The sequence below is a fragment of the Podarcis muralis genome, chromosome 4 (assembly GCF_964188315.1).
Source record: "Podarcis muralis chromosome 4, rPodMur119.hap1.1, whole genome shotgun sequence".
Lineage (NCBI taxonomy): Eukaryota > Metazoa > Chordata > Lepidosauria > Squamata > Lacertidae > Podarcis > Podarcis muralis.
Window position 1 is genome coordinate 103,208,859 of NC_135658.1, and position 14,517 is coordinate 103,223,375.

Here is a 14,517-nt window from a genome sequence, read left to right on the forward strand (position 1 = left end):
AGAAGCGGAGGGAGGAGAAGCCGCTCCAACCTCCGCCCCGCGCTCCAGTGCCAGCCGGCCTCGGAAAGCGCAGCGCGGCGGGCAGAGGCTGCGCTGGGAAGCGGCGCTGGCGCCCCTCGAGCGGCAGCAGGCGGAGCGGAGCGCCCGCCGCCCGCCAGGGGTTAATTGAGCGCCCTGCCAGGCGATTGGCTGGAGTCCGGGAGGCATTTGCATGAGCGCCGGAGCCGGCGCGGGAGGGAGGGAGGGAGGGAGGGAGGCTCTCCCCGCTTCTCTCCCCCTCCCCGGCGCGCCTCCCTCCCTCCCTTCCCGGCGCGGGGAGCCTCCATGCCCGCAGTTGGAATGAGCAGCCGAGGGAATGAGCGGCGGCGGCGGCGGCGGCGCAGCTCGCCCCCGGCCCTAGGATCCCGCTGGCTCCCGGCGAAGAGGCACCGGCCGCTGGCTATGGGGCAGCGATCCAGCCCTGGGAGCAGCACAAGCGCCACGCAGAGGAACCTGCCGGTACGCTAAGCGGGGGGGGGGGGAGGGGAGGGGGGTCTGGAGGATGCCCTGCTCGTCTGTCCGCACTTCTCTGGGGTCGTTTTCGAGGAAAGGTGCGCAAGATCGGACGCTTCGAGCCGAAGTTGGGCGGGAGCGAGCAAGGAAACTTCGCCCGTGGGGAAGCGGCGCGACCAATGTAGCACTTTAGGAGTGTAGAAATGATGGTAAAACGGGGTGGGAGGCGCTGGAGCAGGTGTAAAAAGAGAGGCGGCAGAAGCAACAGTTTCAGGAGGCAAGGCTGCTAGTTCTGTAGCTGTCTTTTAACGGCGCGATCCTGTAGCTATCCAGAGTAAGTCACGATGGTGATGAGAGGAGGATTGAGAACAACAGCTCAAGGCTGCAATCCTGTGCGTTTATTTGGGAGGAGGTGATGCAGCAGGATCCTGTTATGCTGATTTACTTGGAAGTGTGTGCGCACTGGGTAAATACCCACATTCGCTCAATCCTTCTTGAGAGTCAGCGGGCATACAATCAGAGCTGTGCATGAGAAAAAACAGATGAGGCTAGAAGGACCACTGTGTGTGCTCAAAGGAACTCAGAAAAGGATTCCCCCCCTTCACCCAGTCCTTAAATTTAGGTCTGCAGGCTCCCAGGAGTGTGATAGCTCTAACAGAGAATGAAAGGGAACATGTGTGACAAAAATTCTTCCAGTATTGTGGCTTTAAAAGGGAGCGAGGAGGATGCACATGTGTGGCCATTCCTAGTCACACATACTTGCTTATTTCAGTGGATCCTATTCTCGAGAAATTGTTCTTTGGGTTGAAGACATGTTTGTTTAACTTCAGGGGAAGGACCCATGAAGTCAAAGCAGCAGTGGCTAACATTTCTGTCAGTGCACAGTAAGCTGTGATGAGCTGTGGCTGCATATGGCTTTATGTCATCTCCCAGTAGGGAAGGTGAAAGGGTTAATTTGTGGCAAAGGCATCTTAGATGACCATATCTGGCAAAGGACAGCCGTTCTGGACAAACGGAGCCAACTCTGTTACTAATCTGAAGAAGAGAGGATGGTACCTGCAGTCTTGCATAATCAAAAGCAATGTTTCTATATATATATATATACAGTATAATGTATTTTTCACTTCTATATATATATATTGAAGTGAAAAATACAAAATTAAACAGTGATGCATTTTATGCAGAGAACGATGGTTTATGCTTTTGTTCCTAGATGGCTGCCCACTGTTTTGTTTTCACTCACAATCTGTTTATGGCTTGACAAAGATGCTAATACATTTGAGACAGTGAGGAAACTGAAGATGAAGTTTAAATATGCTTCTGTTTCTCCCACCCTTTATGGCATTGTATAGTGATCTAGACTGCAGCATGGGGATTTATAAGCACAAACGTGTGGTTTTGAGCATATACATATACTGTTTCTTTTTAACGAATTCTTTGACTGCTTTATTGAGGAAACTAATAGTTAAGGGTAAACGGGATGACAACTCTTCATTTATTGATGGTGAGTTTGGGGACTTCTTGTTTCAGGGCTGGTCGTTGTGTGCGACAGAAGGAGATGGTGATCTATTTAGACTGAAGACTGGCACTAAGTATTGGGAGGGTGTCGAGGTCAAAAATATGAGGCAGGTGGAAATTTTTCAGGAGGATGTACTCAGATGGTGGATTTGTTAATTCGGTAGGAATTCTGAAGATAATGGTCCAATGCAAGGTCTTGCACAGAAAGACCTCTTTTGGGGGGCAAAATGGAGAGGGGGTGATTAAACTGATGCTCTCAGATGGACATGTCATTTGCTAACCTCACGTGCATCTCTTTCCTCAGAACTTATTCGTTTTCCTGCTCTTCCTTGGACCTTTCAACTGCTTTGCAAGCTATAGTCGTGCCACTGAACTTTTCTACAGCATCAATGAAGGGCTGCCCTCCGGGTTCATGATCGGGAATCTAGCCCAGGATTTACAGGTCCAGGCAACATCAGAGGGAGAGGGAGAGGCCACAGTAGAGGGGAAGCAGCAGCCTCAGCAATGGGGGAAAACCCCTCTCTCCTTCAGCCTTGCCTCCCAGGGATTAGGAGGTCAGTATGTGAACCTAGACAACCAGACTGGAGAACTGCGCACCTCCGCAAAGGAGATTGACCGGGAGGTGCTATGCACAGAGGATAATGTTGGCTCTAGTGTGGTTGCCTCCTCCTCCTCCTCCTCCTCCCCAGTACCATCTTCTGAGTCGTGCTTGCTGTTGCTGGATGTCATGGTGTTGCCTCAGGAGTATTTCCGCCTTGTCAAGGTGAAGATTGCCATCCACGATGTCAATGACAATGCCCCGTGCTTTCCCATGCCACAGATCCACCTCTTTGTGCCTGAGAACTCACCAGTCAACACCCGTTTAGCTATAGAGCATCCAGCAGTTGACCCAGACATGGGCAGCAATGGGGTCCAGACATACCACCTGCAAGATGACTTTGGGGTTTTTACATTGGATGTGGAGGAAAATGAAAGTGGAGAAAGAACGCCTTACCTGATTGTCATGGGTGCCTTGGACAGAGAGGCCAGAGACAAATATATTACCCTCATAACTGCAGAGGATGGAGGAGTCCCTCCACTGGTGGGCAGTGCCACCCTCACTATTGGCATCAGTGACATCAACGACAACTGCCCACAGTTCAATGAGACCCAGATCAATGTCACAGTTTTTGGGAATTCTAGTATTGGGTTGCCCATAGCCTCTGTCCATGCTGTGGATGTGGATCAGGGAATCAATGCAGAGATCACATATTCCTACAGCCAGAAGGTTTCTCAGTCATCCCGCACTTTGTTTCACCTTGATGAAAGCACAGGTGTTATCAAGCTCTCCAAGAGGATTAATGGTGACACTCCTCGTCTCCATCGGTTGAGCATATTAGCCAACGGTCCCGGTTGTATCCCTGCAGTGATCACTGTGTTAATATCCATCATCAAAGTCACAATGAGACCTCCTGAAGTGATTCCTCGTTTTATAGCGAATGAAGTAGAAGGGGTGGTTTACCTGAGGGAATTAGAGCCTGTTAACACACCGATAGCATTTTTTACCATAAAAGATCCAGACGAAAAATACAAAGTGGATTGCTATTTGGATGGTGACGGCCCATTCAGGTTGTCACCATACAAACCATATCACAATGAGTACTTGCTGGAGACTACAAAACCATTGGATTATGAGGCTCAACAGTTCTATGAAGTATCAGTGATCGCATGGAATACTGAAGGATTCCATGTCAATAAAATAGTGAAAGTGCAGGTTCTGGATGATAATGACAATTCACCTGTTTTTTCTCAAACACTGATAGAATTATCAATTGAAGAAAATAATGTCCCCAATGCTTTTTTGACCAAGCTACATGCAACAGATGCTGACAGTGGAGAAAGAGGGCAAGTGTCTTATTTCCTAGGGCCTGAAGCCCCTTCATATTTTGCTTTAGATAAAGTCACAGGAGTTTTGACAGTTTCCACCCAGCTGGACAGAGAAGAGAGAGAGAAATACCGCTACACAGTTAAAGCAGTAGATTCTGGAGTACCAGCCCGAGAATCAATAGCCACAGTTACCATCTCTGTACTGGATAAAAATGACAACAGCCCAAGATTTATCAACAAGGATTTTAGTTTTTTTGTGCCAGAGAATTTTCCAGGCTTTGGGGAAATTGGAGTTATAAGTGTCACGGATGCAGATATAGGGCAGAATGGCTGGGTAGCACTTTCTGTTGTAAATGGAAGTGACATCTTTGTTATAGACACTGGTAAAGGAGTGCTAAGAGCTAAAGTCTCTCTAGACAGGGAACAACAGAGCTCATACACCTTATGGGTTGAAGCAGTCGATGGAGGTGATCCTGCCTTGTCCTCGACTGCAAAAATAACTGTCCTTTTGCTGGACATCAATGATAACCCACCCTTGGTCTTGTTTCCGCAGTCCAACATGTCTTACCTCCTAGTCCTCCCTTCTACTCTACCTGGATCTCCTATCACAGAAGTTTATGCTGTAGATAATGATACCGGCATGAATGCAGTCATAGCATACAGCATCATAGGGAGAAGAGGTCCCCGGCCAGACTCCTTTAAGATTGACCCCAAGACAGGCAATATCACTCTGGAGGAGTCACTAATGCAAAACGACTATGGCCTTTATCGGCTTCTTGTTAAGGTTAGTGATCATGGTTACCCAGAACCTCTGCATTCCACAGTTATGGTGAACCTCTTTGTCAATGACACTGTGAGCAACGAGAGCTACATTGAAAGCCTTTTAAGAAAGGAACCTGATATTAACGTCGAGGAAAAAGAACCACAAATCTCTATAGAACCCACACACAAAAGAGTAGAATCTGCATCTTGTATGCCTACCTTAGTGGTCCTGTCAGTAATAAGCTTGTGTTCAATAACATTGGTAACTGGGATGGGTATTTACATCTGCCTGAGGAGAGGAAGAAAGTACCACAGAGGAGACGAAACTTTGGAAGTACAAATCCCATTAAATGGAAGAATTGATCTTCATATGCTGGAGAAAAGGCCTGTGGAAATTTCCAATATCTGATGACTTTAAATGGACAATCTCAACCAAAACCTAATAATTCTGAATAGTGATTAAGTTCCCAGATACAGGATTGTCAGCAGTAGCTACAATGAAGGACTACTGATTTATAACTTATTATAATTGTAAATACTGTAGCTGTCTACAGCTTTTTTTCAGTGAGAAGAAAAAGAAAATCAAATTCATTGTACAGCTTTTTTATGAAACCATAGTGCTAACAGCTCATAACTTGTCTGTGTAGACTTGGTCATCACAAGACCCACCCATAAATTAAGTCAGTATTCATAAAGTGAAAGGTAAGACAATGACAAATTCATTGTTAAATTCTTTTTCATTCCTATGTCATTTTTTACCACAAGAGGGCAACATCTGCCATTCCTGTAAATGAGTCTGTTTAAAAGAAAATGAAAAGTATATTTTAAAACATTGTTTTTCTAAAGGGGAAAAATAAACAAAATAAAAGTATGGGTTTGAGGTATAATAATTATATGCTCTATTGTATATACAAGAAGTTGACAAGAAAATATGCACTGGTAAATCAAACAGAATGTTTTATTACCTCAGATGTTTAAATATATAAATCTCCCTCTATATAGGAACGGCATTAACAAGAAGTGCAATTTGTTGAGGGTACCCATTATCCCCTTGTGAGGTTATGGACAGAAATTAGATGTTCACTTTCACCTCAATATGGAGAACAAACATTATAAATTGCTTCAGCAATATTTTGATCAGTATCTCTTGGAACAAATAAAAGAAATATGCCATCTGGGATGCGAACGAGTCCAGGTGTACACAGGGCAGAAAAGGGTTTCTGTTGCCAATTTCCCTGCAATAACACTTCTTGAAACTTTTGGGATGCCTCTGTGCAAGATTTCCCCAGGCCTTCAAGAGGTTTGAGTACCTGCCACTAGAATCTAAAGTACAACAGCCTGTTCCTATGCATAGTGACCTGAGCTAAATGAGGCTTTCTCCTCAAGTAAGAGTGCACAAGGCTGTAGACTAAGTGCAGCAAAGTAAGGGAACAGTGAAATGCGTTATTTCTAAGGATTAATTTCTATTACTTGAGAGTAAGAGAGCCTGATAACCATCATGCCGACTCCATCAAGACTATCTGCATGTGGAAAATGGTTTCCATGCATGCATTGTCCTTATGGGCCCTGAACCTTAAATATAAAAAGATGTGACAGGGAGAAATTCCACATTCCGCTCATCCACTCACTACTAAACGGCTGATTCCAGACACCCCTCTTGCTCCAAATAGGTGAATAACGGTGTCAGAGGCAGAGCTTACAATCCTTCTCATCTACTGAGGCCTGCAGGACAGATCTTTGTGTGCAGTTCCCAATGCCTGCAGATATCTCTGGACTGGGGCCCACGATCAATATCTCTCCATTTCAGAATATTGTAGTTCCATCTACCACCACCCCAACTAATTTTGTTGTTGTTGTTGTTGATCTAGTGTTCCCTAGTTGTTGTTAATAATGCTTTGTAGTTTCAATGATCTATCAGTAGTATTCCATCACTTTGGTTGTATAATTTTTCTTTTCTTTTTTAAAAGCAATGTTTCTGAAATAGATATCTCATATTGAAACAAAAATTATTGGTCATATGAACCTTTGTTTTTTTTTAAATTTGGGCTCTTGCTATTCTCTCAATGGGTATTTTGTGTGAGAGAACAGCAGCTAATTACTGACTCTTGGCTCCCTTCCTTTTCATTAGCTTAATCTTTTCGATCATGCCCATAACTTTCCTTCCTAAAGCCAGTGACATACCTTCCTAGAATTGACACCTGCCTGCCTCTGCAGCTACACAGCAGAGGGGTTATCAGCAATGCACACCTTTAACAATGATTGCAAAAGCTACGAAACTATCATGTCAGATGTCTCCATCAAATCTAGCTGTGTAAAACAAGGCAAATGAGTGCTCTGCTTAGAACTGACACTTTTCTTGAGTTCTGACAATATGTCTGTACTGTACCAAAAGTGTTTATATGTCTGCAAATAAAAACTCTATATTTTCATAATATTTATCTGTTATTTTATGGAACCTAGATGCCTACCTACCTACACACTATGTATGCGGATATGTATACATTAAAAAGGGGGGATATGTATCTCAGAGATGCTCGAAAGGATGAAAGTTTGTTATTATGTTAGCTCAACATGTTTAAGTTCAAGTGAGCCTCTTCAGGGACTCGCTCATCTGTTTCTTTATAGGTTCTCTTGAGCTGAAACATGTTGGGCTACCATAATAGTGAACATTCAGCCTTTCCAGCATCTCTGAGATATACATCTGCCCTTTTTTGTATTTACAGCCCTAGATTTTTCCTGTTTTCTCTCTCTCTCTCTGTGTGTGTGTGTGTACACACACACACACATTTACAATGTACTTTGCAGTATATGAAATGTCACTGAATGCAATCCAATGTAACTTTCCATAAATATTATTTTCTTATACATCAGTCTGTGAAATCAAAGAGCTAGGTTTAGATAAACTGTCAGAATATTTACTATAGTCTTGGACAAATAAAGCAAAGAAAATATAAATATGCAGAAAACTGGATTTGTCAGTCATCTCGCTACACCATCCTACATGCTAGAGCTGTGGGGCTTATGAGTGCAGGGTGGCACTGAAACACCAGTATGAATAGCAGCTGCTGGAGCAACACAAGGTGTGGATGTTTCCAAGAGCCAGTGCACACATTCAGCTATGCCCCTCGATTTCCCATCACCTGAGAATGCAAATCTGGAAGTATGAATATATTCCAGTGAAAAGGAATTGTGTGCAAAATGAAGTGAGATAATTCAGAAGTTATCTCTGTAGTTTTTGACTCTGGTGGTTCAGTTCACACATCTAAGTCACTGGTTTAGACTGCAGTTATGAAATGCTGAGCAATGGGCCTAAGTTGGATAGACTGCTCCTCGGTCCTTTTCAGTTCTATTATTCTACATGGGTCATGACATCAGTTGGTTATAAACATCACATATGTTGACTGTGGGATAACTCTGTGTGCTGGGAGGCTTCCAGGCAACTGGTATTCCACTTGTTCAGGGTTCCAGCTTATGCAAAGCTCTACATTCATAGGTCTTGATATGTGGACTTTGGGGTTGAGGTCAGGGAACAGAGGTCCCAATAACAGAGCAGAGCGAGCAGCAAGGCTCTTTCAGTGCATAGAGCCCTCTTCACACATATAATGTGTAAAGGGAACTTTTCTAACTTGGCAATCCTAGATTCCCTTACTTGGGAATAAGGCTCACTCTGCTCAGAGGAGCTTCCATATACTGTATTTTTTGCTCCATAAGACTCACCTTTTCCCTCCTAAAAAGTAAGGGGAAATGTGTGTGCGTCTTATGGAGCAAATGCAGGCTGCACAGCTATCCCAGAAGCCAGAACAGCAAGAGGGGTTGCTGCTTTCACTGCGCAGTGATCCCTCTTGCTGTTCTGGCTTCTGAGATTCAGAATATTTTTTTCTTGTTTTCCTCCTCCAAAAACTAGGTGCGTCTTGTGGTCTGGTGCGTCTTATAGAACGAAAAATACGGTAATTAGGATTGCACTGTTGCTTACGGCTCTGCATTGGGCGCCAGCATTGTCTTTGTTCCTTTTGCAGGTACTATTCAAGATGATCAACTGATCTTTAGCTAGTTTTCAATCCAGGGCAAAGAGCTCTTATGCTAAAGAGAATGTTGGTAGGGCCTGCTAGAGCCTGCATTGGGATACAGCTGTTCCTGGTATCAGCATTTGCACTCTTGGATGCTAGATGCTGGAGAGAGTGTTAAAATGCTGGGGGCCATCCACAATGCAAGTTTCAAACCAAGGGAACAAGGCATAGCAAAGTTGTGTCAAAGGAGGCACGATGCCTTGGCTAAAATGGAGCAAAATGTGCAGATAGAGTGGATAGAAGCTGTCTCTAAAAGTTGGCATGCTTTTGTAAATAGTCTGTTGTGTGGTCTGTGGGGGAACTGTGGCTCTCAGGTGTTAGCTGGACTCCATCATCTCTCACCACCAGCCATGCTGCCTGCAGCTAATGGGAGCTGAAGTCCAACAACATCTGGAAGCCCAGAGGTTCCCCAGTCCTGGTCAACTGTCTTTGCTTCCCAGTGTTCCCTACCCTCTACTCAATCCCATGGTGACTATGAGTTCATACTGCCACAAGGTACAGAGCTGCAGCATGCATGTCTTAGTAGTGGTATGGAAGTACCACCCTAAGTTGTACAGTTTAGACATTTCTCTGATGGTGACACTGTGTGCTCAGTGTAAGCTCAGAGTCAATTGTAATAATAATAATAATAATAATAATAATAATAATAATAATAATAATAATATATTATTTATACCCCGCCCATCTGGCTGGGCCTCCCCAGCCACTCTGGGCGGCTTCCATAAAAACCAAAAATACAGTAAAATCACATGTTAAAAACTTCCCTGAACAGGGCTGCCTTAAGATGTCTTCTGAATGTTAGGTAGTTGTTTATCGCTTTGACATCTGCTGGAAGGGCGTTCCACAGGGCGGGCGCCACTACCGAGAAGGCCCTCTGCCTGGTTCCCTGTAGCTTTGCTTCTCGCAATGAGGGAACCACCAGAAGGCCCTCGGCGCTGGACCTCAGCGTCCGGGCAGAATGATGGGGGTGGAGACGCTCCTTCAGGTATACTGGACCGAGGCCATTTAGGGCTTTAAAGGTCAGCACCAACACTTTGAATTGTGCTCGGAAACGTACTGGGAGCCAATGCAGGTCTTTCAAGACCGGTGTTATATGGTCTCGGCGGCCGCCCCCAGTCACCAGTCTAGCTGCCGCATTCTGGATTAATTGTAGTTTCCGAGTCACCTTCAAAGGTAGCCCCACGTAGAGTGCATTGCAGTAGTCCAAGCGGGAGATAACCAGAGCATGCACCACTCTGGCGAGACAGTCCGCAGGCAGATAGGGTCTCAGCCTACGTACCAGATGGAGCTGGTAAACAGCTGCCCTGGACACAGATTTGACCTGTGCCTCCATGGACAGCTGTGAGTCCAAAATGACTCCCAGGCTGCGCACCTGGTCCTTCAGGGGCACAGTTACCCCATTCAGGACCAGGGAATCCTCCACACCTGCCCGCCTCCTGTCCCCCCAAAACAGTACTTCTGTCTTGTCAGGATTCAATCTCAATCTGTTAGCCGCCATCCATCCTCCAACCGCCTCCAGACACTCACGCAGGACCTTCACCGCCTTCACTGGTTCTGATTTAAAAGAGAGGTAGAGCTGGGTATCATCGGCATACTGATGAACACCCAGCCCAAACCTCCTGATGATCTCTCCCAGCGGCTGCATGTAAATGTTGAAAAGCATGGGGGAGAGGACAGAACCCTGAGGCACCCCACAAGTGAGAGCCCAGGGGTCTGAACACTCATCCCCCACCACCACTTTCTGAACACGGCCCAGGAGGAAGGAGCGGAACCACTGTATGACAGTGCCCCCAGCTCCCAGCCCCTCAAGACGGTCCAGAAGGATGCTATGGTCGATGGTATCAAACGCCGCTGAGAGATCCAGCAGAACTAGGAAACAGCTCTCACCTTTGTCCCTAGCCCGCCGGAGATCATCAACCAGTGCGACCAAGGCAGTTTCAGTCCCATGATGATAATCAGTTCTGTTAAGCAATGATTAATTTCAGTTTACTTGGTCTACAGTCCATAAACCTCCAATACAGTGCACAGTTATCAAGGCACCCCTCGTGAGAGGGAGGGCAATATTTTTCCCTTTAGAATGAGAGTATAACAGAACCAGTGAACAATCAGAAATAAATATTCAGACAATTTCGATTCAGAAATCACTTTAATAATTGTAACCTATGTTTTCTGTGATCTCAGGGTTGGAGTTTGCCATTAAAATTAAGATACAGAATTCAACTGAGTTCTTCAAGTAGAGAGAAAATACTGGGGAGATAAAAAGGGGAAACTTAAATCCCTATAAAAATTGCAGTTCAGGAGAACATGGTCTAACTCTTCAACTGAACTTCTTTTGTAAGAAATCTGAGTTCCATGGCAGTCTAGTAAATCGATCTCACAACTGCTGATCGCAAAGCATTGAACCTAGCTGTGGAAATTATCTCCTCTGGGAATAGTTTGGTTAAAAATGGGCATGAGTACTGATGGGATGATGTTGTGCTAAATGGGCATGACTACTAGACCTGCAAGGCCAAAGTAAGCGTTTGCTTACTTACACACGCAGCTCTTCTGTCAAATTTTCTTGCTGGTTTTACCCGTGTCTTTCAAAGGTACACTTACATAAAGCGCTCGTCTCCTTTTCGGGGACTGTGGCATTTCTTACAGCACAGAAACATGTGAGAGAAGCAAGGGATCCTGCACTTCTTTGAGCCAAAGCAAAAGCAGAAATGCTGTGCCTCAGTGCAAGAGAAGATGCTTGCAAAACCTCCCAGCTTTGATCCCTGGCATCTCCAGTTAAGGCTCAGAAAGACTCCTACCTGAAATCCCACAGAGCCACTCCAGTTGATGGAGACCAGGGGTAGCAAGGGTGATGTTCTCCAAATAGTGCTGGACTACAGCTCCCGTCAGCTGCAGCCAGCACAGCCAATGGCCAGAGGTGAAAGGAGATGAAGCTCAACAACATCCAGGGAGCATGGGGTTGACTGTCCCTGATGTAGATGACTCAGGAAAAGGCTGGTTCCGATGTTAGTGGAGTGAGACCCCTGCATCTGCAAAAATGGAGAATTGTGCTTATTCTATAGAAACAACAACAACAATAACAATTATATATCTGAAGGTGCAGGGGTTCTCTTCTGTAAAATACCAGTCCAAAAGCAAACTTCAGTACACTAATGCTCAATCAAATCTGTTGGTAGTGTGAACATTGCACTTATCGCCAAGGTATAAGTTGATCAGACAGGCTGCTTTGGCTGTGAGGCTGGGTTTTTGGTTTTTGTTTTGTTAATCTATATGAGTTAAGAAAAGCATTTACAGGAGTGCACTGGCAGGTCATGCAAACAATGGACTTATTATTATTAACAATAATGAAAACAATAACAACTATATAACTTATTTATACTCCACCTTTTTCCCTGATGGGACTCAGGGTGGTTTACAGATGAAAACAAGAATTGTGGGGGAACTAGTTGCTTCTGTGCTGAATCAGGTTTCTAATGTTTAGTTTCTTTAGAAAACTGAATCTCCTTTAAACAGTATTGGCAAATTTGTAGCCCCATAAAAGTTACTCAGTTTGCATCAGCTGCAGCAATGATCAAAGTTAATGTTGTTAAATCAAATGTAGCATGTTGTTATGGTGATCTTTAACAGAGGAAGGTCATCGTGACTAGGTCTGCCTACTCATGTATAGCTCTTGCATTGAATGTACTTTAACATTTTGTTTTGTTTTGATGTGGAAATTTATTATTCTGACCTTACTAAAAATAAACTGGCTTTTTTCTAATGAAAAAGAGAGGTCCTGGGGCTCAAACTGCCTGGCAGCTCTACCCTCAAATCCTGAATTCTTGCTCCTTCACCTTACAAGTATTTATTTATTAGAATTCTATGCTGCCCTTCCTCCCAAAGGAGCTGAAGGCAGCAAATGCATCAGTGATAAAACAATTAAAAATTGTTTCAAAACAATTTAAATAATCTAAAAATGATTTTAAAACAATTTAAATCATCTAAAAGACATGTAAAATAATAATGACTCTCCCAGCTTAAAATTTCAATCAATTTCCATGCCAGGAACAGAAACTTTCAGCTATCAAATGCCTGAGTAAACAAGAATATTTTAAACTTCCTCTCAAAATTTAACAATGGGGAAAACAGACACACCTCACTAAGGAGGGCATTCCACAAATGGGGAAACGGCAGCTGAGAAGGCTCTCTGATGGGCGAGTGGCAACTGCGCCTCTCTGAATGATTTTAGGGCTGAGATGGTTTATTCTGGAGAAGGTCTCTTTTAGGTGCTTGAGTCCTCCTGAGTCATTAAGGTGTTTCTATGCTAGTACTAATACCATGAATGGCAGAGGAGCTGGCTGGCAGCCAGTGCAGGGCTTTCAGGACCTGTGACACGTGGTCACATGGGTTGCCTCGGTTAGCAGCCACATTCTGCTCTAGTTGGAGCCTCAGGACCATCTTCAAGGGTGACACACACACACACACACACACACACACACACACCCCGCCACCCCATACTGTACACTTTACAGTAGTCACCAGAACATTTACAATTGAGGCCGGATGAGTACAGCAATATGGGAGGTGCATTCCATACATGCTCAGATGCTTTATAAAGTGGGGCCATGCAATTCACAATAGGTTGATGCTCAAACTCAACTCAAATTATTATCTCCCCCCCCCCCCGGCATTCTCAATTGCCTGTGAAATGCAATAATAAAAACCACATTTCTCCGGACTTTGATAAAGTCCAGGGTGTCCTGACAGAAATTATTGTCCAAATGTTATTGTCAAAAGAGCACAGATATGGTAATGTAAGTTCAAAATCTTCCCACTCCCTGCTTTCAAGGATGCCTTGTGAAAGTGCATCTGCCAAAGCAATCTTGTTGGCTGAGTTGACGCAAAACTAAGCACACCATACATTAAATATCACAATATCCAGTTAGCAACCTGAGAGCTACCAAGCATGCTTTTTGTCTAGTTTAATAAAAAAAATGGGATTGAGTCAATCTTTGCACTGCAAAACACACTACAGCACTCCCATGCAACATTTATCTGAAGCAGAATCTTTAATTAAATAAGAGAAACAACAAGCAGTAGGCTGTAAACCAAGTAATAGCGGACAACAGAAATTTAGTTCAGATCCTCTGGATTGTTGTTTTCTGCCCCCAACTCTTTACACAAGAGTTATATTCTGAAATGTATTCGTCATTGTGATGGACTCACATGTGTGTCCATACAAGCAAGTGCAGATAGGTTTATATATTGTAAGAGGTCCTAGATATCGTGAATCTGTGCTCAGATAAAACTGAACATGCACATGCACACCCCCATGATGAAGATTTCTGTGTCATCAAGGTCAAGCTTGATAGTGCAGATAGGTCAAGCACAGGAGACCAAATTCCTTGAGCATTTATGACTGGGAGTTACTGCAGCAGGTATGATACTGGCAAAGTACCTATATTTCAGAATGCAACCTAGCTAGAAATTTTCCTAAAGATATGTACAGTGGTACCTCGGGTTAAGTACTTAATTCGTTCCGGAGGTCCGTTCTTAACCTGAAGCACCACTTTAGCTAATGGGGCCTTCTGCTGCCGCCGCGCCGCCGGAGCACGATTTCTGTTCTTATCCTGAAACAAAGTTCTTAATCTGAAGCACTATTTCTCGGTTAGCGGAGTCCGTAACCTGAAGCGTATGTAACCTGAGGTACCACTGTACTTACAGAAACCCAAGCAGAACTTTTCTCCTTACTGTACTTACCAAGACTCAGTGGCATAATTTTGAGAATCCCCTGGGTAGACCTGCTGAGAAGTAGTCACTCAAATGGAGAGATCTG

General features: G+C 44.4%; 1 protein-coding gene across 1 annotated transcript; it reads left to right on the forward strand.

Annotated features, from left to right (window-relative positions):
- The first annotated feature begins 288 nt into the window (after nt 1-288).
- PCDH20 (protocadherin 20) lies at nt 289-7,070 on the forward strand. Its single transcript, XM_028728407.2, has 2 exons — nt 289-498; nt 2,315-7,070. Exons 1-2 carry the CDS (start codon nt 325-327, stop codon nt 5,045-5,047), a joined length of 2,907 nt encoding a protein of 968 aa, XP_028584240.2. The 5' UTR covers nt 289-324; the 3' UTR covers nt 5,048-7,070.
- Nucleotides 7,071-14,517: the final 7,447 nt, after the last annotated feature.